Here is a 24,702-nt window from a genome sequence, read left to right on the forward strand (position 1 = left end):
GGGGATAAGGCTTGGGTCGGATTGTGGTCGATGCCGACTCAATGAGCCGCATGGCCTCCTTCTGCACTGTAGGGATCCTATGGTTCTATGATTCTATTCTAGGCACATCCACAGTGGAGTTGGAGAAGGAGTTCCAGGATTTTGACCCAATACTGTGAAGGAACAGCAACATATTTTCAAGTCAGGATGATGAGTAGTTTGGAGGGTGTTATATATTTAAGTGATTGTAGAATGCTTTAAGAGCTGATCGCATAATTTACAGTAAAATCTCATAAGGGTGTTGGACAGGCTGCTGTTTAAATTTCAGTTTGTAAATCTACCAACAACTTTTACAAAATATTCCTCCTGACGTGGGAAGGTGGTGACACATGTTAGATGAGTTTCTGGTTTATTGGCAACCCTCTAAGACTTGTAAATCTTCCTCTTTTATGCTGGCCTATTCCATCGGATATTATTGCCTCAATGTTTAAATTCTAACTGCAAAGCAATTTTAAGGAATTCCCAGAATTTAGATATCCTTTTAACATGCTTTCCATCTGAACTGGGTCATTCCAGAAAGTTGGGATCATAAGACACCCCCTTGCCTAAATAACACCCTATCCTGTGGCATTTCTAAATGTGCTAGGTTTTGAGGTTTATTTTTAAGAACATTCTTTTAAAATTATTCCTTTGATGCGACCTACACAAGGGTACACCAATGCGACCAAAAATGAAATTTATTCCCAAGACTCCAACACTGCTGCTCAAGAATAAGAGGTGGTTGCCTGGAGATAACCCATTGATTTCTCTGCTATTTGTTGGAAGACACCAATTTTCAGTTTGTGGGAACTCTAAGTAGATGAATAAGATTGAGATCTCAGTAGGTTGTGGCAGGAGGATGTCAAGCATGTGCCCTCCGACTTGTACAAATTTCAGTTAAATGTAAAACCAAAGACAATTTAAATGGTTAAATTAATAGACAAATGAAAATTCAAACATCACAATGCACAGCATGGTTTGTTCTACATTTTCTAATAAATTACTTCAACTTCAAAATCATTCATGTTATTTTTACTATACATTATTTGCGTGACAGTATTGAAAAATGTTCTACATCATAATTCACTTAGCTCCTAGAAATCAATTTTCTTATAAATCATTTACCTTTTATGAATTCATTAGCACAGAAATTGCTGTAAAAATGAATTTATGTTTAGCAGACTTTACACAACTATTATTTTGTTGCAGTTTTACAGTAAAATCTCATGTATGCGGAGAACTCTGGTTTTACAATTCTCTTTTTAGTTTAAAGAAGTCTAATAACCTTCGAATTTGAGAACAGGAAAACATGCAAGACATGAATTAAATGTTACATTATCTATAATATCAGATACTTAAATTGGTTAAGGTAAATACAGAAAATGCTGGAAATACTCAGCAGATAATGTACCATTTGTAGAGAGAAATGAATTAACATTTCAGGTAGGTGACGTTTCATCATAATTGGAAACGGTTAGCAATGGATTTTAAGCAAGTGAAAAGGGAAGGATGGGAAAAGAGCAAAAAGAAAGATCTGTGATAGGATGAGAGACATTAAACAACAAGAGTTGGTAGAGCAGGGCCAAAGCAAGTGATAATGGGTCAAATTAAGAAAAAAATGTTTGGATGAGGTATGAATAGAAGAGTAATCTTTAAAGTTTTTTTTATTACAGTTTATTTATTAGAGTCACAAGTAGGCTTACATTAATGCAATTAAGTTGCTGTGAAAATCCCCTATCATAGAATCATACAGTGCACAAGGAGGCCATTCAGCTCATCGAGTCTTCATCGACCACAATCCCAACCAGGCCCTATCCCCATTTGCCCTAGCTAGTCCCTTGACACTAAGGGGCAATTTAGCTTGGCCAATCCACCTAACCCGCACATCTTTGGATGGTGGGAGCGCCTGGAGGTAACCCACGTAGGCAGGGAGAATGTGCCAACTCCACACAGACAGTGACCCAAGCCGGGAATCGAACCGTGGTCCCGTGAGGCAGCAGTGCTAACCAGTGCGCCACTGTGTTGTCCTAGTCACCACACTCCGGCGCCTGTTCAGGTATATAGCCAATGCACCTAACCAGCACATTTTTCGGACTGTGGGAGGAAACTGGAGCACCCGGAGGAAACCCACGCAGACATGGGGAGAATGTGGGCAGACTCTGCACAGACAGTGACCCAAGCCAGGAATCGAACCTAGGTCCCTGGCACTGTGAGGCAACAGTGCTAACCACTAATGAACAGCTGTCATCCAAAAGCAAAAACAGGAGAAAAACAAAAATAAATGCAAAATGTGCAAAGGAAACAAAATAGACAGAGGCTACTGTAAAGACCATATTGTGCGCAAACTCTAGTATCACTCACTCCTAGGTCTAAAATTGGATGATGAAACAAACACCAGTTGTTTCCTTAGTGCAGAGAAAACCTAATAATTCATCTGGCTCCTTGGCATGTATTTGACAGGATATGAAGTGTGGGCATCAAGAGTTGGTGGATATTCCAATATTGCATGCCAAAATTGACTGGAGTATCATGGCCATCAGGTCACACACTAATTCCCCTTAATTTTGGAATTACATAATCCACTTGCTTCCTTAAACAATTTTATTTCTCTTTGCTGCTATAGTTCTCTTATTCAGGTAACAGCAGCAGACAAGGTGCCTAACAATTTACATTAATTGTAAACTGATTTACATAGGTAGAATGCAAAGTCTATGACAAAAAAAATCTTTAGCAAGAGGCATCTTTCTATCCAAATTCAGTTATGTAAAGCATTCTTTTTTCTACCACAACAAATCCAGTGTAGAGACCTTGAAGAATACTCACTGGTAATGTGCCTGGAAGTGAAGCATCTAAAAATGATACCAACGAATTTGGAGGTGCTGAAAATTGTACACAGGACCCAGAGAATAGCTTGGAGTTGGAACATAACTGAGCATGGACTTCCAATCCCACAACTCCAATCCATTTTCTGGAAGACAAAAATGATTATTTATAAAACATGTGAAAAAAATATGACCAATAAACAAAATTACAACTGCCTTACAGAACTATAACAATCTATCCGACTGTCAAAAAGAAATCTCAAAATCATGCAAGACTTTGTACTTTGGATGAGACATTAAACAGACTCTTAGATGGGCATCAAAGATCCAATGATACTCCTATGAAGAGCGGCAGGGGAGTTAATTCCAATGTCCTGACTAATATTTATCCCTCAGTATCACTAAAACCAGATTATCTGATCATTGTTACTTGCAACAGCTTGTTGCTTGGTAATTGACTGCCAGATTTTCTGCTACTTAAAAGTACTTTATTGGCTGTAAAGTGGATGGGGACATTATGAATTGTGAAAGATAGAAAGAATCAATAAAGTTCATACCTACACATAAAATGTAACATCATGTACATCATGAAAGGGGCATGTGCCATAATTTATGTTTACTGCCAACAGTCGGTCTTGCAAAAATAAAGGTTAAATAATTTTTACAAATTGAAAATGAAGCAACACTTGTGTTACACTCACTGAAAATCATTCTTTTGTTTATGGAAAAGCTCAGCAAAGCTAGCTGCAATACCCCACCTATGCTTCCAGGAGAAATAGTTTCTTTAGTAAGATACAAAGTTTAGCAGAGAATATTATACACTGCTTTTAAACCTATCTACGCTCGAGAATTTACTGGCAGCAATTTTCCTGGGGTTTCTTCTGCCTCAACAAATAACAGGGCTAAAGTTGACCAAATTTGGTGAGCTGAGTAATTTGACTGTCCTGGATAGTCTAGAAAAACTAGATGCCCCAATTACAATTATATTTCTGGTGATGTTACTTGCCCTTAAACTAAGACTGCAGTCATTGCACTAAATGGCCAAATCATTAAACAGCCCATCCCGGCAGCCCTGTGGCTGCCTCCAACCTCTTTTCTGGCCAGCTGATGGGCAGCACGGTAGCACAGTGGGGGCGGCACGATAGCACAGTGCTTAGCACTGCTGCTTCACAACTCCAGGGACTTGGGTTCGATTCCTGGCTTGGGTCACTGTCTGTGTGGAGTTTGCACATTCTCCTCGTGTCTGCGTGGGTTTCCTCCGGGTGCTCTGGTTTCCTCCCACAGTCCAAAGATGTGCGGGTTAGGTTGATTGGCCAGGCTCAAATTGCCCCTTAGTGTCCTGGGATGCGTAGATTAGAGGGATTAGTGGGTAAAATATGTAGGGATATGGAGGTAGAGCCTGGGTGGGATTGTGGTCGGTGCAGACTTGATGGGCCGAATGGCCTCTTTCTGTACTGTTGGGTTTCTATGATTTCTATGATTAAAGTCAATAAATAAAAGTCTTCTTATAGAAATATACTTTAGTTACATTACAACACACAAACTATAAAATAACAATTTCTTGATTGTAAAAGTTCTCTATCTATATAAAAAGAATAAGGCTTGGTCTTTGATGTGATAAGGACAGTGAAACTGTCAATATTTGCCATCATTATTTCAGTGAAACCATCAGCAATTTTAGAAATCTAGACAAGTACAGGATAATGTGGAACCCCAGGAGTGTCTACACTCCTCCACGGTGTGTGGTGTAGAGGTTCCCAAATCTGACAAGACACTGTAAAAACCCTTGAAAATGTTGAAGCGAGTTGAATAGGGTTTTTTTACAGTGTACTAAGTTCATAATTTGCTAAACATTCTCAATGACTCAGCGAAGCTAATTTATATTTGAAGATCAGATTTCACCACAATGATTTAAAAATTCCACATTTTTAAACGTATGGCTTTGGAGGCTTGGGAGAGAGTACAGAAAAAGTTTACCAGGATGTTGCCGAGTATGGAGGATTAGCTATGAGGAGAGATTAAGTAAACTGGGATTGTTCTCCCTGGAAAGACAGAGGCTGAGGGGCGACCTGATAGGAGTTTATAAAATTATGAGGGGTATGGATAGGGTGAACAGTTGGAAGCTTTTTGCCCAGGGCAGAAATGACAATTACAAGGGGGGCACAAGTTCAAGATAAGGGGGGAAAGGTTCAGTGGAGACGTGTGGGGTGAGTTTTTCACACAGAGGAGCCTGGAATGCACTGCCAAATGAGGTGGTTGAGGCAGACATGTTAGTGACATTTAAGACTTATCTGGATAGACACATGAACAGACGGGGAGTAGAGGGATAAAAACGGTTGGTCTAGATAGGACAACATGATTGGTGCAAACTTGGAGGACCAAAGGGCCTGTTCCTGTGCTGTACTGTTCTTTGTATATCTTTTTAAAAGTCTGTTTATCATCACTTCTATTTCAATACAGTAAAACAGTTATTTCACAAAATTTAAATTTAAAGTGAAGCTTTTAACTTCCATTTTGCTGAATGAAAAATGCAACTTGATTGTTTGTCAATCTTCTTGCTGACATTACTGCCCACAAGATGATAGGAAACTGGAGCAGGAGTGAGCCATTCAGCCCTTTGAGCATGACCTGACTGTGGCCTAAACTCCACTTTTCTGCCTACCCCCCTTTGACTGCCTTGTAAATCAAAAATCTGTCTACCTCAGCTTTGAATATATTCAATGACCCAGCCTCCACTGCTCTCTGGAAACAACCTTTTGAAAGAATAAACCTCTTCTCATTTCCATCTTAAATATGAGACCACTTATTTTTAAAATGTGCCCCTTTTGTTCTAGATTCCTACGAGTGGAAACATCAACCTGGATTTTCATCACTAAGACAGGTAGCGGGAGTTGGGAAAATTCCCCGCTCAACCTACCTGCCTTGGGAGAAAATGGCCGCAAAAACAGGATCTCCATTGCTGGGGGCGGATGCAGGCTGCAATCGAGCCAGCTGGCCAGGAAAGAGGTTGGAGGCAGCCACAGGGCTGCCGGGATGGGCTGTTTAAACACATCCCATTGTCACAAGAAGATTCATTGGTGCTGTGGGACTTTTCCCCAATTAAAATGAAAACAGGCTCTTCAACCCTCACCCTTCACACACTCCTCATGCCCATCCAGGTCACCTCATGCCTCCCACGCCATGTGCCCCATTGACCCCCCATTATCTCACATGCACCCTATGCCAAGCAATGCCCTCAACCAACCTCCCTCTCAGTCAAGCCTCATTATGTATTCTTGCCTGAGAACCCAGACATCCACTACTCTGATGAAACACAAGCTCCAGGGAAAACATTGCTTGATTGACAGCTCTGGATCTCTAATCTCAGCTGTCTACTGCATAATGTTTATTTACACAAAGTTAGGAGATTTCAAATGCTTGCACTTTGTTATTGATACTTTAGAGTCTGAATGATTGACACTTTTATTGGACTGCAGTGAAACAATCTTTTCTGAAAACATAGTGGAAAGTAATGAATGAATGACTGCTTTTAAAGCTCTTTTAACATATTCTATTGTCACAAGAGGGTTTATTAGTTCTATACAATGTATGGGGTAAATGGAAATGGATTGTCATAGTTTGGCATAGGGGGCACAGGAGGGGGTGGAATCATGAGCGGCAATGGGAACAAAGAACAAAGAACAGTACAGCACAGGAAACAGGCCCTTCGGCCCTCCAAGCCTGTGCCGCTCCTTGGTCCAACTAGGCCAATCGTTTGTATCCCTCCATTCCCAGGCTGCTCATGTGACTATCCAGGTAAGTCTTAAACAATGTCAGCGTGCCTGCCTCCACCACCCTACTTGGCAGCGCATTCCAGGCCTCCACCACCCTCTGTGTAAAAAACATCCCTCTAATATCTGAGTTATACTTCGCCCCTCTCACCTTGAGCCCGTGACCCCTCGTGAACGTCACTTCTGATCTGGGAAAAAGCTTCCCACCGTTCACCCTATCTATCCCCTTCATAATCTTGTATACCTCTATTAGATCTCCCCTCATTCTCTGTCTTTCCAGGGAGAACAACCCCAGTTTACCCAATCTCTCCTCATAGCTAAGACCCTCCATACGAGGCAACATCCTGGTAAACCTTCTCTGCACTCTCTCTAACGCCTCCACGTCCTTCTGGTAGTGCGGCGACCAGAACTGGACGCAGTACTCCAAATGTGGCCTAACCAGCGTTCTATACAGCTGCATCATCAGACTCCAGCTTTTATACTCTATACCCCGTCCTATAAAGGCAAGCATACCATATGCCTTCTTCACCACCTTCTCCACCTGTGTTGCCACCTTCAAGGATTTGTGGACTTGCACACCTAGGTCCCTCTGTGTTTCTATACTCCTGATGACTCTGCCATTTATTGTATAACTCCTCCCTACATTATTTCTTCCAAAATGCATCACTTCGCATTTATCCGGATTAAACTCCATCTGCCACCTCTCCGCCCAATTTTCCAGCCTATCTATATCCTGCTGTCTTGCCCGACAATGCTCTTCGCTATCCGCAAGTCCAGCCATCTTCGTGTCATCCGCAAACTTGCTGATTACACCAGTTACACCTTCTTCCAAATCATTTATATATATCACAAATAGCAGAGGTCCCAGTACAGAGCCCTGCGGAACACCACTGGTCACAGACCTCCAGCCAGAAAAAGACCCTTCGACCACTACCCTCTGTCTCCTATGGCCAAGCCAGTTCTCCACCCATCTAGCCACTTCTCCTTGTATCCCATGAGCCTTAACCTTCTTAACCAACCTGCCATGTGGGACTTTGTCAAATGCCTTACTGAAATCCATATAGACGACATCCACGGCCCTTCCTTCATCAACCGTTTTTGTCACTTCCTCAAAAAACTCCACCAAATTTGTAAGGCACGACCTCCCTCTTACAAAACCATGCTGTCTGTCACTAATGAGATTGTTCCGTTCTAAATGCACATACATCCTGTCTCTAAGAATCCTCTCCAACAACTTCCCTACCACGGACGTCAAGCTCACCGACCTATAATTTCCTGGGTTATCCCTGCTACCCTTCTTAAACAACGGGACCACATTCGCTATCCTCCAATCCTCAGGGACTTCACCCGTGCCCAAAGAAGCGACAAAGATTTCCGTCAGAGACCCAGCAATTTCATCTCTCGTCTCCCTGAGCAGTTGAGGATAGATGCCATCAGGCCCTGGGGCTTTGTCAGTTTTAATGTTCCCTAAAAAACCTAACACTTCCTCTCTTGTAATGGAGATTTTCTCTAACGGGTCAACACCTCCCTCCGAGACACTCCCGGTTAACACGCCCCTCTCCTTCGTGAATACCGATGCAAAGTATTCATTTAGGATCTCCCCTATTCCCTTGGGTTCTAAGCTTAATTCCCCTCCTTTGACCTGGAGAGGTCCAATTTTCTCCCTGACAACTCTTTTGTTCCTAACGTATGAATAGAATGCCTTCGGATTCTCCTTAATCCTGCCTGCCAAGAACATCTCGTGACCTCTTTTTGCCCTTCTAACTCCCCGTTTGAGTTCTTTCCTACTCTCTCTGTATTCCTCCAGAGCTCCATCTGTTTTCTGTTGCCTGGACTTAACGTACGCCTCCCTTTTCATTTTAATCAGATCCTCAATTTCCCTGGTTATCCACGGCTCTCGAATCCTACCTTTCCTATCTTTCCTTTTTACAGGCACATGCCTATCCTGCAGCCTTATCAATAGTTCCTTAAAAGACTCCGACATGCCAGACACGGACTTACCCTCGAACATCCTCTCCCAATCAACATCCACCAATTCCTGCCTAATCCGGCTATAGTTAGCCTTCCCCCAATTTAGCACCCTGCCCGTAGGACAGCACTCATCCTTGTCCATTACTATCCTAAAGTTAACAGAGTTGTGGTCACTATTTGCCACATGTTCCCCTACCGAAACTTTGACGACCTGACCGGGCTCATTTTCCAGAACTAGGTCCAGTATAGCCCCCTCTCTAGTCGGGCTATCTACATACTGTTCCAAAGAACCTTCCAGTACGCATTTTACAAATTCCTCCCCGTCCGGACCCCCAGCTCTAAGCACTTTCCAGTCTGTGCCGGGGAAATTAAAGTCCCCCACTACAACAACCCTATTTTTTCTGCACCTATCCAGAATCTCCTGACATATCCTTTCCTCCACTTCCCGTGGGCTGTTGGGTGGTCTGTAGTATACCCCCAGCATAGTGACTGCACCCTTCCTGTTTCTGAGTTCCACCCACAGCGACTCAGTACATGACCCCTCTAAGTTGTCTACCCTCTGCACCGTGGTAGTATGCTCCTTAACTAATATCGCTACTCCCCCACCTTTTTTAGCCCCTCCTCTGTCTCGCCTAAAACACTTATACCCCGGAATATTCAGCTGCCAGTCCTGTCCTTCTTTTAACCAAGTTTCCGTCACCGCAACCACATCCAAATTCCGCATAAGCATTAAGGCCCTAAGTTCGTCTGTTTTACCCGTTACGCTCCTCGCATTGAAGCAGATGCACTCCAGACCTCCAGGCCCACTCAGGTCATCCTCCTCCAGAGTGCTCCTCTTCTTAGCTAGCCTTGCCCTGGCCCCCAGCTCAACCCCAGCCTCAGTATTTACTGACCTACTGTTTTGTTCCCCACCCCCCTGCCACACTAGTTTAAATCCTGCCGAAACACTCTAGCAAAACTCCCAGCCAGGATATTTACTCCCTTCCAGTTAAGGTGTAACCCATCCTTTCTGTACAGTTGCCATCCTGACTTGAAAATTTCCCAGTTATCTATGAATTTAAAACCCTCCCTCTTGCACCAGTCCTTTAGCCACGCGTTCAACTGTAGAGTCTCCCTGTTCCGAGCCTCACTTGCACGAGACACCGGGAGCAGTCCAGAGATTGCTACCATAGATCCTTGTGAACCTAGAACCATAGAAAATCACAGCTCAGAAACAGGCCTTTTGGCCCTTCTTGTCTGTGCTGAACCATTTTATGCCTAGTCCCACTGACCTGCACTTGGACCATATCCCTCCACACCCCTCTCATCCATGAACCCGTCCAAGTTTTTCTTAAATGTTAAAAGTGACCCCGCATTTACCACTTTATACGGCAGCTCATTCCACACTCCCACTGCTCTCTGCGTGAAGAAGCCCCCCTAATATTCCCTTTAAACTTTTCTCCTTTCACCCTTAACCCATGCCCTCTGGTTTTTTTCTCCCCTAGCCTCAGTGGAAAAAGCCTGCTTGCATTCACTCTATCTATACCCATCAAAATCTTATACACCTCTATCAAATCTCCCCTCAATCTTCTACGCTCCAGGGAATAAAGTCCCAACCTATTCAATCTCTCAATACCCTGGAGGCCTTACTTTTTAGCCTAGCACCCAACTCCCTGAATTTCTCTCGTATGACCCCCCTGCTCTTCCTACCTACATCATTTTCACCAATGTGTATAATCACATCCGTTTGACTACCTTCCTTTTTAAATATGCTTCCTACCCTCTCGGAGACATCTAGTACCCCGGCACCAGGGAGGCAGACTACCATCCTGGATTCTCGTTGACTCCCACAGAACCGCCTGTCCGTGCCTCTAACCATTGCGTCCCCCACAACTATCGCTCTCCTAAACCCCTTCTTTCCCTTCCAGACCCCTGAGCCTGTCTCCGTGGAGGCGATCTGGTCCTCGTGGCTTACCCCTGGAGGGTCATCCCCCTCCACAGAATCCAAAACAATATACCTATTTTGGAGGGGGACAACCACAGGGGATCCCTCCACAGACTGCTCACTCCCTTCCCTTCTCCCATCTGTTGCCCATACCTTTCTTTTATGGGAGATTGCCACTTCTGACTATTACCCCTCCTAACTGTGACCCACGTGTCTTCCTTCCGAGACCCTGGTGTCACTACCTGACTATAACTTTTATCTATTAATCTCTCATTTTCCCTAACTAAACTGAGTTCATCGAGCCTCAGCTCCAGCTCCCCTACACGATCCTTCAGGAGTTGTAGTTCCACGCATCTGGCACAGATATGGACTTCCGGGTGGCAAGTTGTCTCCAGGAACTCCCACATCCCACACCGAATGCAGTATACTGGCCTCCCACTCATACCAGCCATGTCCTTTTTAGTTTTTGGGAGATAAAACAAAAAAGGGGGTGTAACAGAAGAAAAACAAACAACCTTCCTCGCCTTCGCCGAAGCCCTGTGAGCCAAAGCCCTCACAGCTCACACTCTGCTCCCTGCTCACTCCACTGTCCGCTCCAGACGCTGCCCGCTCAAAAGTGCGGCCTGCTTTTAAACCCTCCAAAAAACCTCCCCAGGCTGCTCCTGGGCCTACCTCCTGTTTTGAAAAAAACCTCCTTTTTAAATTAGCCCTTTTTAAACCTTCCCCAGGCTGCTCCTGGGCCTACTTCCTGTTTTGAAAAAAACCTCCGATTTTTAAGCCAAATTTAACTGAAAAATAAATAAATAATATGCAGACACAATCTCTCTTACCCTCAGCCTGCTCCTGTGGAACAATGAAGTTGGATATGAGTCATACCTTGGCATACTTTACAGCAGAGAGATCTAGAGTCTGGGTTGTTAAGTATGTTCAAGTCTGAAATAGATTTTTAATCAGTAAGGGAATCAAGAATTATGGGGATAAGATAGAAAAGTGGGGTTAAGGATTATATCAGATCAGTCATGATTTCATTGAATGGTGGAGCAGATTCAATGGGCCGAATGGCCTACTTCTGCTCTTACAGTCTATGGTCTTATGTGAGCATGAGGATGGCTTTTTTAACGTGCCTTTTAAAAGTGTAGTGTACAGCAGTACAATAAATACTAGTGAAAAGTTGAAAAAGTCTAAAATGAAAATGTACAAACAGATGTGAGCATTGATGTAATTACATGCACTCATCAAATTATTTAACTCAACAACAAAACTGCATGAATAAACCTTGTAAATTGGTTTGCTTGACACTTTTAAAGGGGCATCATTTTGCTAAAAGGTGTTTGTAAACAGATGCAAATTGTTTTGCCCAACACGCAATGATGCGAATGTCATTAAAGCACAGATTTAAACTTTTTCATTATCCTTACCATTTCAACATGTTAGTCACTGTAGATGCTACTTTGTAAAAAAAATCACAAAAACATTCAAAATGCAAATATTTGTCTTTGCTAATTCAGTCCAAAAATGTGCAGATTAGGTGGATTTGCCATAGTAAATTGTCCCTTAGTGCCCCAGGATGTGTAGGTTAGGAGGATTAGCAGGGTACATAGGTGGGATTAAGGGAGTAAAATGCTCTGTTGGGGAGTCGGTACAGACGATGAGCCAAATGGCCTCCTTCTGCACTGTAGGGATTCTATGATTTATAATTAAACAATGCTGTGCCGTTGTTGTTATGCAACACCAGAATAAAACTGTGGGTGTTAATGTGATGATGTGGAGATGCCGGCGTTGGACTGGGGTAAACACAGTAAGAAGTCTCACGACACCAGGTTAAAGTCCAACAGGTTTATTTGGTAGCAAAAGCCACCAGCTTTCGGAGCGCTGCTCCTTCGTCAGGTGAGTGGGAGTTCTGTTCACAAACAGGGCATATATAGACACAAACTCAATTTACAAAATAATGGTTGGAATGTGAGTCTTTACAGGTAATCAAGTCTTAAAGGTACAGACAATGTGAGTGGAGAGAGCATTAAGCACAGGTTAAAGAGATGTGTATTGTCTCCAGACAGGACAGTTAGTGGGATTTTACAAGTCCAGGCAAGTCGTGGGGGTTACAGATAGTGTGACATGAACCCAAGATCCTGGTTGGGGCCATCCTCATGTGTGCAGAACTTGGCTATCAGTCTCTGCTCAGCAACTCTGCGCTGTTGTGTGTCGTGAAGGCCGCCTTGGAGAACGCTTACCCGAAGATCTGAGGCTGAATGCCCGTGACCGCTGAATGCCCGTGACCCCAACAGGAAGAGAACACTCTTGCCTGGTGATTGTCGAGTGGTGTTCATTCATCCGTTGTCGTAGCGTCTGCATGGTCTCCCCAATGTACCATGCTTCAGGACATCCTTTCCTGCAGCGTATCAGGTAGACAATGTTGGCCAAGTTGCAAGAGTATGTACCGTGTACAAAAAAAACCACACCGACCTCCTCAGAAGACAAACACGGGACACGGTGGACAGAGTACCCTTTGTCGTCCAGTACTTCCCCGGAGCGGAGAAGCTACGACATCTTCTCCGGAGCCTGCAACATGTCACTGATGAAGACGAACATCTCGCCAAGGCCATCCCCACACCCCCACTCTTGCCTTCAAACGACCGCTCAACCTCAAACAGACCATTGTCCGCAGCAAACTACCCAGCCTTCAGGAGAACAGTGACCACGACACCACACAACCCTGCCACAGCAACCTCTGCAAGACGTGCCGGATCATCAACACGGATGCCATCATCTCATGTGAGAACACCATCCACCAGTACATACTCTTGCAACTCGGCCAACGTTGTCTACCCGATACGCTGCAGGAAAGGATGTCCCAAGACATGGTACATTGGGGAGACCATGCAGACGCTACGATAACGGATGAATGAACACCGCTCGACAATCACCAAGCAAGAGTGTTCTCTTCCTGTTGGGGAACACTTCAGCAGTCACGGGCATTCGGCCTCTGATCTTCGGGTAAGCGTTCTCCAAGGTGGCCTACACGACAGCGCAGTGTCGCTGAGCAGAGACTGATAGCCAAGTTCTGCACAGATGAGGACGGCCTCAATCGGGATCTTGGGTTCATGTCACACTATCTGTAACCCCCACAACTTGCCTGGACTTGCAAAATCTCACTAGCTGTCCTGTCTGGAGACAATACACATCTCTTTAACCTGTGCTTAACGCTCTCTCCACTCACATTGTCTGTACCTTTAAGACTTGATTACCTGTAAAAACTCACATTCCAACCATTATTTTGTAAATTGAGTTTGTGTCTTTATATGCCCTGTTTGTGAATAGAACTCCCACTTACCTGATGAAGGGGCAGCGCTCCGAAAGCTTGTGTGGCTTTTGCTACCAAATAAACCTGTTGGACTTTAACCTGGTGTTGTGAGACTTCTTACTGTGTTAATGTGATGACAGGCAGGAGGTCAATCTGAGCTGGATGTTTCTGTAACATCACCTTATGAATCCCACTCTTGACCTTGATAATAAATGGGAGTTGATCACAGAACATCAGCCAGATGTTCACTTTGAATGCAGCAGCGGCTAAGATGCCATCTATCTGCAGTACCACAACTCCATTTGTAATCATACCTTGTCAATATGTTTTTATAAACTATCACCTTTTCGCACTGCCGTCCTTTATTGCTGCAGAGTTCGCGCACCGCCTGACAAAAGTTAAACGGTTCAGTGTTCCATTCGTCAGCGCACTCCGACAACACACGCACACAACCCTTAGCGGCGGCGCCATGATGCTTCACATCGATGAAGTGGGCGGGGGCGGGGGGGGGGGGGGAGGCTGGAGACGCAAGGCCCGATGGGAGTTGTAGTTCTCATCCCACAGCGGCGGCGCCATGATGCTTCATTCAGAAGTGGGGGAGGGGGGACGCAAGGCCCGATGGGAGTTGTAGTTCTCATCCCACTCAGCGGCGGCGCCATGATGCTTCATTCAGAGGTGGGGAAGGGGGAACGCAAGGCCCGATGGGAGTTGTAGTTCTCATCCCACTCAGCGGCGGCGCCATGATGCTTCATTCAGAGGTGGGGGAGGGGGAACGCAAGGCCCGATGGGAGTTGTAATTCTCATCCCTTAGAATTGTGCCCAAGCCTTTGACAAAGGGTCATCTGGAATCGAAACATCAGCTCTTTTCTCTCCTTACAGATGCTGCCAGACCTGCTGAGATTTTCCAGCATTTTTTCTTTTGGTTTCAGATTCCAGCATTTACTCCATTTCCCAGTAAACTAGCTTCTGGTTTGTGTCCAAACCTCCCTCCCCCACAAAATGTTTTTTCTGAATGTGAATGAGGAGATCATCCGTTCCAAGTATCAAACCACAGAACTGTTACGGTGCAGAAGAAGGCCATTTGGCCCATCGTGTCTGCATCCCTGGCTCTCCAAACCATCATTATGACACAGTGCCATTCCCCTTGCCTTTGCCCCATATAGGATCATAGACTCCCCTACAGTGCAGAAAGAGGCCATTCGGCCCCTCAAGTCTGGACTGACAACAATCCCATTCAGAGCCTATCCTCATAACTCCGCGTATTTAGCCTGCTAATCGCCTGTGACACTAAGGGGCAATTTATCATGGCCAATCAACCTAACCCGCACATCTTCTTGACTGTGGGAGGAAACCGGAGCACCCAGAGGAAACCCACACAGACATGAGGAGAACATGCAAACTCCACACAGACAGTGACCCGAGGCCGGAATTGAACCCAGGTCCCTGACGCTGTGAGGCAGCAGTGCTAACCATTGTGCCACCATGCGGCCCCTATCTCTATTTCTATTCAAGTAATCATCTAATGCAGGCTTTCCCGCAGAAGGATCCCAAGGGTTCTGCAGCAGGCCAGACTGGTATGGAAATAAAATGTCTCAAGCTTCTTGTCCAAGTAAAGGCTGGACAAGATGGAAATGGCATGAAATTTCAAGATCAGTAGAGTGATGGGGAGAGCAGGCAGGATTGTGGAAAGGGGACATTAAAGCAGGAGTGGGGGAGAGATAGCCACCATCAGATGGGTGGAGGGGGAAAGGTGGCTTGAAGTGACCTTGAGGGTGGGGGGAGGTGGCCTGAAGTGACCTTGCAGGCTGAGCTGATTTCTGTGTCAGTAGTCCACAGATTGAAGGGCCGCTCACAATAACCTAATACCTGCTCCATCACTTCAGCCAATCCTGAAATTCACACTGAGTGCTATAAGCACTGAATCAGCTCCAGCTCATCCATTATAACTGTCCCTGTGCCTTTTGCAGGTTCGTGCAGACCACGGCCGCTAGCCAGCCCAATGCTCTCTGAGCATCCGGAGCATGTCTAAGGATGAGGAGACTCAGGAAGAATAGTCACAGCGCTCACCCGCAGCCTCCACCAGAGCAGAAACACACACCTTTGTGGGGCAAAGTTCATGAGAACACCACAGAGACACGTCCCCGCAGCGGTCGACAACAGGGACAGCCCAGGTCTCCGGCACTCTGGCACTGGAGACCAGCCACCTGCAATCCTCTTATCTCAAGCTTCACAGCCTTTCTCATACTCAGAGTATCCCCTTTCAAGATTAACATTCATATTAACATTCATACCCACCTTAGTGCAACTTGTTGCCAAACCCTTGTGTGTTGTCATGGAGATGTGTGTAATTCTTTATTCAGAGTGTATGATGTGTGAGTTCTCAATCATTAGTCCTCAAGGGATAGCAAGGGCTGAGGAGGGATCATCAGATATGTGACTCTCTGCGCATCTGAGTTTCCTACTGATAATGTCTCAAACCAAGACAAGCAATTCAGGATGACAGCCCTACACTGGTCCGCACTTTCTCAACAGCAGTGTTTGCATTGTTAACTGGCGTGAGAATTGTCCAGCCTTCACTCACATTGCTGTTCTTGCTTACTGAACATGACAGAGTGAGCACATTAGCAGCACATAAATGATCACAGCTAAGATCTGACCCTGGTGAGTCATGATCTCTTAAGGCCCAAGTATGAATGCAGGGCCTGTGTACTCAGCAATGGTATGGCCTTTCCCTCAGAAGTCAAGAGGAGATGTCTCCTGATGATCAGAGTTAGTTTTACTCCTCCTGGAACCTGTCAGCCATGAGGGTATCACGGGCACACCTCCCACATCTCCCCTCTCCATTGCATCAGTGCGCTTATGTTCGTCAGCATCTCCCTGCGTTTCCTGCACCTTCTTATCTTCATCTTCCAATGAGATCTCTCCTAGTTCATTCTCTAGCAGGATCTCACCTCTCTGCATATCCATTTTGTGAAGGGGACAGCAAACTACAATGATGCAGCAAACCCTCTCTGGTGAATATTGCAGAGAGCCACCTGAGCGGTCCAGGCATCTGAATCGCATCTCCAGCAGTCCAATGGTCTACTGAAGTCTGAGGGAAGTGCACCAGATGAACATCGAGGATTGTATCAAGGAGCCTGTATGGCCTCAGGGGTGCAGTCCATTGCTCCCTACACTCCAGGGAACAATAGCTGTGAAGCCTGTGAATCTCTGTGCCTGGCCATCCTCGTCCAGAGCAAAGTTTGCATAATGATTGTCCTTCCTGCAAAGGGCATCGGTCACCTCCTGAATGCTCCTGAGTGTGCTGCTGTCTGTGAAAGGTTCCTAGTTCGGGCCTGGAAAGACCCAGAGGCAAAGGTGTTGAGTGATGTTGTCGCGTTCAGGGCCATTGGTAGGAGGAAGCCTCCAAACCCACGTGGTGTCAGATCTTCATATTTGGCAGGCCAGATCCCTGGACAATTGCAACCTTGCCCTGCACTGCCTCTCACTCATTTGAAGAAAGATGACTCACGGACGGTAGACCCTTGGTGCTGCCAATCATCTCCGCAGTCTGGATCTCTCTGCTCCTCAACCTCCTGTTGACGTTCGCACTTCCCCTGGCCTTGTCCCACATGCAATACCTCCTGCTGGAGCTGTGCGGCAGTTGTTTTTCCCTCCCTCACCTGCTGCCTCGAATGAGGATTCGTAGAAAAGCTCCCTGAACCGCTGGATCCATTCTTACTTTTGGTTCCTGTCTGAACCAAATGATTAAAGGGTGCTGAGTACAAAGGTATGATCGAGATAGCTATGGGAGAAGTTGAACAGCTAAGCTTTAACACCTTAGATCGCTTTGTTCCTCATGCTACCTTACCCCTGGGACTCTAGCACACATATAGGTAAGCAGCATTCCATTCCACAGCTGTTACATCTGGAGTCCAGTGCAGGGGTGAGAACTTGTGAATTACATCATTGAACTAATGTGGCTCTGAACTCCACTCATTGACTTGGCATAACAATGAGTGTTTGTTTGCTCATGGTGAATGAATGGAATCTATTTGGCTACTGATCAATGGCATTAATTGTTAACACGTGACTCCCCTTCATTGATGGAATGGCAGAATTGATGCAGTGTGCCTCCTTATCTATATCCTTCACTCCCCAAGGCTGCATTGTCATCTTCCGCTGTGTAGCTTTTCCAATTTTGACTATTAAGTTGTGCCGATCCCTTTAAAAGAGCAAACTTCAAAATCTGGCTTGCTATTGCTTTCAGAGCAATGGGTGTTTTTAAAAAATTAATTCATTCATACTGATGTGTGGCTACACTAGTTATTGCCCATCCCTAGTTGCTCTTGAGAAGGTGGCTGCCTTCTTAAATTGCTGCTGTTCAAATGCTGTGTGTTGACCCACAGTGCAATTTGGGAGGGAATTCCAGGATTTTGACCCAGTGACAGTGAAGGAGCGGCAATATATTTCCAAGTCAGGATGGTGTGTGTCTTGGAGGGGAACTTGCAAGGGGTGGTGTTTCCATGTATCTGCTGTCCTTGTCTTGTAGGTGGAAGTGGTCGTTGGTTTGGAAGGAGCTGCCTCAGGATGTTTGGTGAATTGCTGCAGTGTATCTTGTAGATAGTACACACCGCTGCTACTGAGTGTCGGTGGTGGAGGGATTGAATGTTTATAGACATGGTGCCAATCAAACAGGCTGCTCTGTTCTGGATGGTGTCAAACTTCTTGAGTGTTGTTGGAGCTGCACCCATCCAGGCAAGTGGGGAGTATTCCATCACATTCCTGACTTGTGTCTTGTAGATGTTGGACAGGGTTTGGGGAGTCAGGAGGTGAGTTACTCACTGCAATATTCCTAGCCTCTGCCTTCTCTTGTAGCCACTGTGTTTATGTGGTGAATCCAGTTCAGTTTCTGGTCAATGGTAACCCCAAGGATGTTGACAGTGGTGGATTCACTAATGGTAACACCTTTGAATGTCAAGGGGCAGTGGTTAGAGTGTCTATTATTGGTGATGGTCATTGCCTGGCGTTTGTGTGGCACAAATGTTACTTGACACTTGTTAGCCCAAGCCTGGATATTGTCCAGATCTTTTTGCATTTGGACATGGACTGTGAGCTATGTGTTTGACCTGGACATTGTTCACTGTCAATATATGAATATACGTTCCAAGAAGGAGCCCCAGACCTAGCTTAGTGTCCTCCCACACTTCTGACTGAGGTCCACATAGTGCCTGAATTGCCTATTATCTGTGACTCCTTTCTATTTTGCAGCAGAAACATCTGCAGTCTGTGACCCCTGTTTGTCAGCCCCTTAGGTTAAACAGGAGCCTTGACATAGTTCCCCTTTCCAAAGAGGACTATGCACAACAGTAGCCTTCACAAACCACTGCATCCCTGACCTGTTCAATATTTGTACAACCTTCCCTAATGTGCCAACAGGCTCTGCCCCATACTCTGCAGTCTGCATTCATCCTCTTCCTGTAACACATGCTATCCATTTGACCCCCTTGTTTGTCTGCATTTAATGTAGCCTTGTCAGGATTCATCTTCCCTTTTGTTAGTCTTTCCTCTGCCTTCCATTGTTTGACCTATGCATCCACCTACCCGCCCCTCTGCCTGCCATCGTGAGTCCTTGCCCTTCCCTCACCATCCTCTATTATAGCACTCCTTCCACATCGACCCTCCCCCCAGTGTTTGCCCTTCCTCCAGCCCCACCTTTCAAAGTGCTCCTTCCACATTGCCCCCTTAGTCTTTGCTTGTCTTCATCATGCCACACATGCATGTTAGATACTGATGTGTGGCACCAAGGGGAAGGAGACCCACGTACTCTCCAACCCCAGGCACAGTACTGAATCAAGACGGTGACACAGGAGTGTCCATGGATCCAGCAGCATGGTGCTCCCATGAAGACCAGCTTGACATGGAGATGGGGGGCAGGAATCGGTGTTCTGCACATCAGGAGCAGTGCGACACTATGGCAGGTAGCCTTTGTTGCACTCACATTGAGGTCTCTGGTGTAGGGGAAAAACGTAAGGAAAGCACACTTTAAAATAACTGCCTGGCACATAAAGAGTTAACTGGGAAAGGGACCATAAAACAGACACCGCCTTCCACTTAGACAAAGATCACTTGAAATCAAACCCAACAGGCAAGCCATTTAGAATCACAGACAGTGATTTAAAGTTAACAAACACCTCAGGAAGCCAGCCAAGGGTCGAGATATCTTTTAGATAAGGGAAAACCCGAGACAAAGGGAGTAGATTAGTCATAGAAAGAGCGGGAAAATATGAATGCAGGAAAACCGATTAGCACCTGAATGAGCCGAAACCAACCATTGATAGCCACAGACATAGGAAATGTACCCATTCATAAGAACAATACTATGTTAAATGTTTGTATCTGCTTATAACGATGTGATAATGTTCAAATCTCCGGTCTATCTATTGTGTAAAAAGTATAAAGATGGACCGTTCCCGTCATTTTACTGAGAGAAGGTTTGCTACAGACATGTGCCTTGTCTCCACGGAGCTCCGTTGAATAAACTGTATTTTTTTGGAACCTTGAGATCTGACTACTAGTGGATTTTTCCCACAACACTGGTGAACTGAGGGCCACCTTGAGCACACCACTCTTTCTCAATCAGGTTCGATGCCAGTGCGATTTCCCACTGGCGTGACGCAGGATTGGAAGGCCTGATGGGATGCCCGCAGACAGTTGTTTTCATGGGCTGTAAATGATTACAAATGGCACCCACACCACCTGCCAGCAGGATGATTGACCCATCATTAACCCATCATTGAGAGAATTGCAACATGATTTTACACTGGCGGGTTTCTGACTTTTCAACTTCCACCAGATTCTCCATGCCTGCCCACCGCCCACCAGATAAAAGCATTATTTTGTCATTCATGTTTCTGCACAAAAAACTGAGTTATTTTTGATTTTCCACAGTGCTTAGCTTAAGACATGCCATAGGGGAAGATGCTGAACAGAGGAAGGTAAGGGAATATTTGTATGCCAGTCACTTTAACTCCATATCCTGATGCCCAGGCACGTAGTAGCTTTGAAAGAGGTTTGATAACATAATTTGCTTGTTTCCTCAGCCACAGTTGGTAAATTACACACAAGGCTGAGCAGAAGGGGGCATATAACATCCACTCATATTTATGTAGCATCTTTAACATAACAGAACATCCCAATGCGCTTCACAGAAACTGAATCACATAAGGAGATTAGGTCAGTTGACCGAAAGCTTGGTCAAAGAGATATGTTAAAGGAGGAGAGAAAGATAGAGAGGCGTAGGGACGTAGGGAGGCAGTTCCAGCACCGCCAACTATGGTGGAGCAATTACGATTTGGAATGCACAGCAGAATTAGAGGAGTGCAGATATTTTGGAGGGTTGTGGGGTTTGAAGAGATTACGGAGATGGGAAGGGACCAGGCCATGGAGGGATATGAAAACATGTGAAACTTAAAGCCCAGGATAATGTTGCCAAGAGGCAGCATGTAGATGAGCAATAGGAGAGTGCCAAGGATGGATCCTTGAGGGCCATGATGTGGAGATGCCCGGCGTTGGACTAGGGTAAACACAGTAACAGGTTTAACAACACCAAGTTAAAGTCCAACAGGCTTATTTGGTAGCAAAAGCCACACAAGCTTTCAGAGCCTTAAGCCCCTTCTTCAGGTGAGTGGGAATTTTGTTCACAAACAGGGCATATACCGCATTCGGCCTCTGATATTCGGGTAAGCGTTCTCCAAGGCGGCCTTCACGACACACGACGGCGCAGAGTCGCTGAGCAGAGACTGATAGCCAAGTTCCACACACATGAGGACGGCCTCAACCGGGATATTGGGTTCATGTCACACTATCTGTAACCCCCACAGCTTGCCTGGACCTGCAGAGTCTCACTGGCTGCTCTGTCTGGAGACAATACACATCTCTTTCACCTGTCTTAATGCTCTCTCCACTCACATTGTTTGTACCTTAAAGACTTGATTAGTTGTAAGTATTCGCATTCCAACCATTATTCTGTAAATTGAGTTTGTGTCTTTATATGCCCTGTTTGTGAACAGAATTCCCACTCACCTGAAGAAGGGGCTCAAGGCTCTGAAAGCTTGTGTGGCTTTTGCTACCAAATAAACCTGTTGGACTTTAACCTGGTGTTGTTAAACTTCTTACTGTCCTTGAGGGCCACCAGAGATAACAGTGTGGAAGCAGGAAGAATAGAGCTCATTTTAAAAGTATTGTAAGCAGGTCCTATCTGCAGTGAATGAGTATGACTAGTTAAACAATATATCCAAAAGATAAGTCAATAAATAAAGGACTTTAAATATGAATTGTATATTTTATGTGTATTTATTAAACAATGGAAAGTTCAATATACATAGCTCCCAGCTAGAAAATATATTTTAAATGTTATAACCATGCCCCAGCCTACAAGATTTATAATCCTCTCATACAATTGCACTGGATGTTCAGAGAGAAGTAAGATCGCTGCATGCTGAAAGTGAATTGACAATCATCCAACCAACCATATAATATTGTTTTCTAGAGAAAATGCACACTCTATTGTGTACAAATTATTCTAATATTCTGACAGCATCCTAAACTAGTCATCCTCTGATAATCCACTTTTTTCTTAACTACAGTTTACTATAAGCTCTCACAGCACATCGACTACATTATACAGTCTTCCTAAATTCTTTGTGGACCACCATACCTACAGAAATAAACCGTACATTTGCAATTTGCTGGCACGATGCAGTCCCTGCGATAAGTCAGGTTCAGCAAATGCTTAAAAAAACTGATCACTTCAAGCTGATTGTACGTCTTGCACCCAGTAATAATGTAATTTAATAATAATCTTGTGGAATGGTGAATGAATGGATAGTGTAGCTTTGCATATCCAGAACTTAAACTTCACTGACTGACTGGATAGAGGTTTATTTGCTTAGATAAACTGTCACGGGGTGGAACAAAACAGTACTACTAATGGACATAAATGCCTTGTATTTGCTACTAACCTGTGACTAATGAGATCATTTTAGGATTGACGTGGCTCCAAGGTGACATTCCTGATGATCGAAGCTTGCAGCCAAGTCAGTGCTCTATGGTAGACTCAATAGATCAAGGTAAGCCGACCTGGCTCACTAATGAACCTTGGAGGGTCAAGCCTTTCACTGGGGCCAGAATTCTTCCCAGTTGACAAGCCAGTGTCCCAAAACACGGGATGATTCTGATCAGGTATCCAGTGGCCTTACCATCATTTTATTGTTGTTCAGCCTGTGTACTGGTTTAATGATATCCATTGGCTGTGCGTCATGTGCAATCCTGGAGAATAAACATTGGTTGGTTATTTAACTGTGGAACAAAAAACGATAGAATCCCTGCAGTGCAGAAGGAGGCCATTTGGCCCACCGGGTCTGCACTGACTTTCCAAAAGAGCATCTTACCCAGGCCCATTCCCCATCCCTATAACACCGTGCATTTACCGTGGCTGATCCACATAACCTACATATCTCTGGATGTGCACATCTCAGCCAAGCCTAGTTCTATTTTTACCTGAGACTAATACACGTTTGCTTTCAAGTCACCAGGTACTCATCAGGGAAGAAGTCCTGACTGAATTTTTTAATCCCTCCCCAGCTCAGAAGAGTTCAATAGTAGTGTGCCACTGTTGCCCCACTAAGATCAGTGAACTCAACACAGGCCAGAGATTGAACCTGGAACTTTCCTGTTTTGTAAAGCTCAGCACCATATCGGATGAACATTTACCAATGCATCCACTAGGATAGCTCTCAGCATTATTTCTTGTCTTCAAAAATGAAAAGAGCTTTTTCACCAAATAGCCTGTATTGTTTTGTTTTTTAAAAAAGTTTATTTATTAGTCACTAGTAGACTTGCAGTAACACTGAAAGTAAATTACTTTGAAAATCCCCTAGTCGCCACTCTCCGATGCCTGTTCAGGTACACTGAGGGAGAATTTAGCATGGCCAATGTGGGAGGAAGCCAGAGCACCTGGAGGAAACACACGGGGAGAACATGCAGACTCTGCACAGACATTGACTCAAGCCGGGAACCGAACTTGGGTCCCTGGTGCTGTGAGTCAGCAGTGCTAACCACTGTGCCACCATGCTGCTGCAACAAGTGAATACTGAAGGAAGTTAGGGGTCGTAGATGGGGGCCAAGATTGGTGTATATCTACGAACATGGAAGCTACATTTGTCATCGTAAAACCACAGAAACCTATCTCGCAGAAAGAGGCCATTTGGCACACCATTGTGTTTGGGCTAACTCTTAGAAACAGGAGCTGTGCTTAGTCCTATATCCCTGCTCTTTGTCCATAACCTGACAAGTTACTGACCCTCAAGTACCTGTCCAACTCCCTTATAAAAATAACTAATGGAATCAGCTTCAAAATCCCAGCAACTCTTTGAAAACATTTTTCCTAATCTACCTCTAATCTTTTGCCAATGATTTTGGATCTTTGATTTCTGGTTATTGACCCATTCACCAAAGGGAATAATTTTTCTTTACCTATCAAAGCCACTCATTTTTAAATCCTCTATTAGGTCACCTTGTAACCTTCCCTGTTCCAAGAACAACAGTCTTAAATTTTCCAACCTCTCCTCTTGCCTGAAATCCTTTTACATTGGTAACTCCCTGATAATCCTCCTTGGTACCCTTTACAGAAAATGTGGTTTCAGGATTGTACACAATACTCCATCTGAGGCCCAGCTAGTAAGAACATAAGAACATAAGAAATAGGAGCAGGAGTAGGCCATCTAGCCCCTCGAGCCTGCCCTGCCATTCAATAAGATCATGGCTGATCTGATGTGGATCAGTACCACTTACCTGCCTGATCCCCATAACCCTTAATTCCCTTACCGATCAGGAATCCATCCATCCGCGCTTTAA

General features: G+C 44.9%; 1 protein-coding gene across 7 annotated transcripts in view; it reads right to left on the minus strand.

The window, feature by feature from the left end:
- The window catches only part of gatb (glutamyl-tRNA(Gln) amidotransferase, subunit B), a 66,037-nt gene extending 51,737 nt beyond the window's left edge, over window positions 1–14,300 (minus strand). For 2 of the 7 annotated variants that reach the window (XM_078212553.1, XM_078212531.1), the window contains exons 1-2: window positions 14,150–14,300; window positions 2,842–2,986 (exon numbers count right to left, since the gene is read on the minus strand). In XM_078212553.1, the coding sequence (XP_078068679.1) occupies window positions 2,842–2,986; window positions 14,150–14,277 (273 nt within the window). In that variant the 5' untranslated portion in view covers window positions 14,278–14,300. Of the gene's footprint in view, window positions 1–2,841; window positions 2,987–11,335; window positions 11,439–14,149 lie in introns of all 7 variants that reach the window. The other 5 variants (XM_078212590.1, XM_078212580.1, XM_078212564.1 and 2 more) reach the window with 5 other exon arrangements.
- Window positions 14,301–24,702: the final 10,402 nt, after the last annotated feature.

Source organism: Mustelus asterias, chromosome 1 (assembly GCF_964213995.1).
Source record: "Mustelus asterias chromosome 1, sMusAst1.hap1.1, whole genome shotgun sequence".
Classification (NCBI taxonomy): domain Eukaryota; kingdom Metazoa; phylum Chordata; class Chondrichthyes; order Carcharhiniformes; family Triakidae; genus Mustelus; species Mustelus asterias.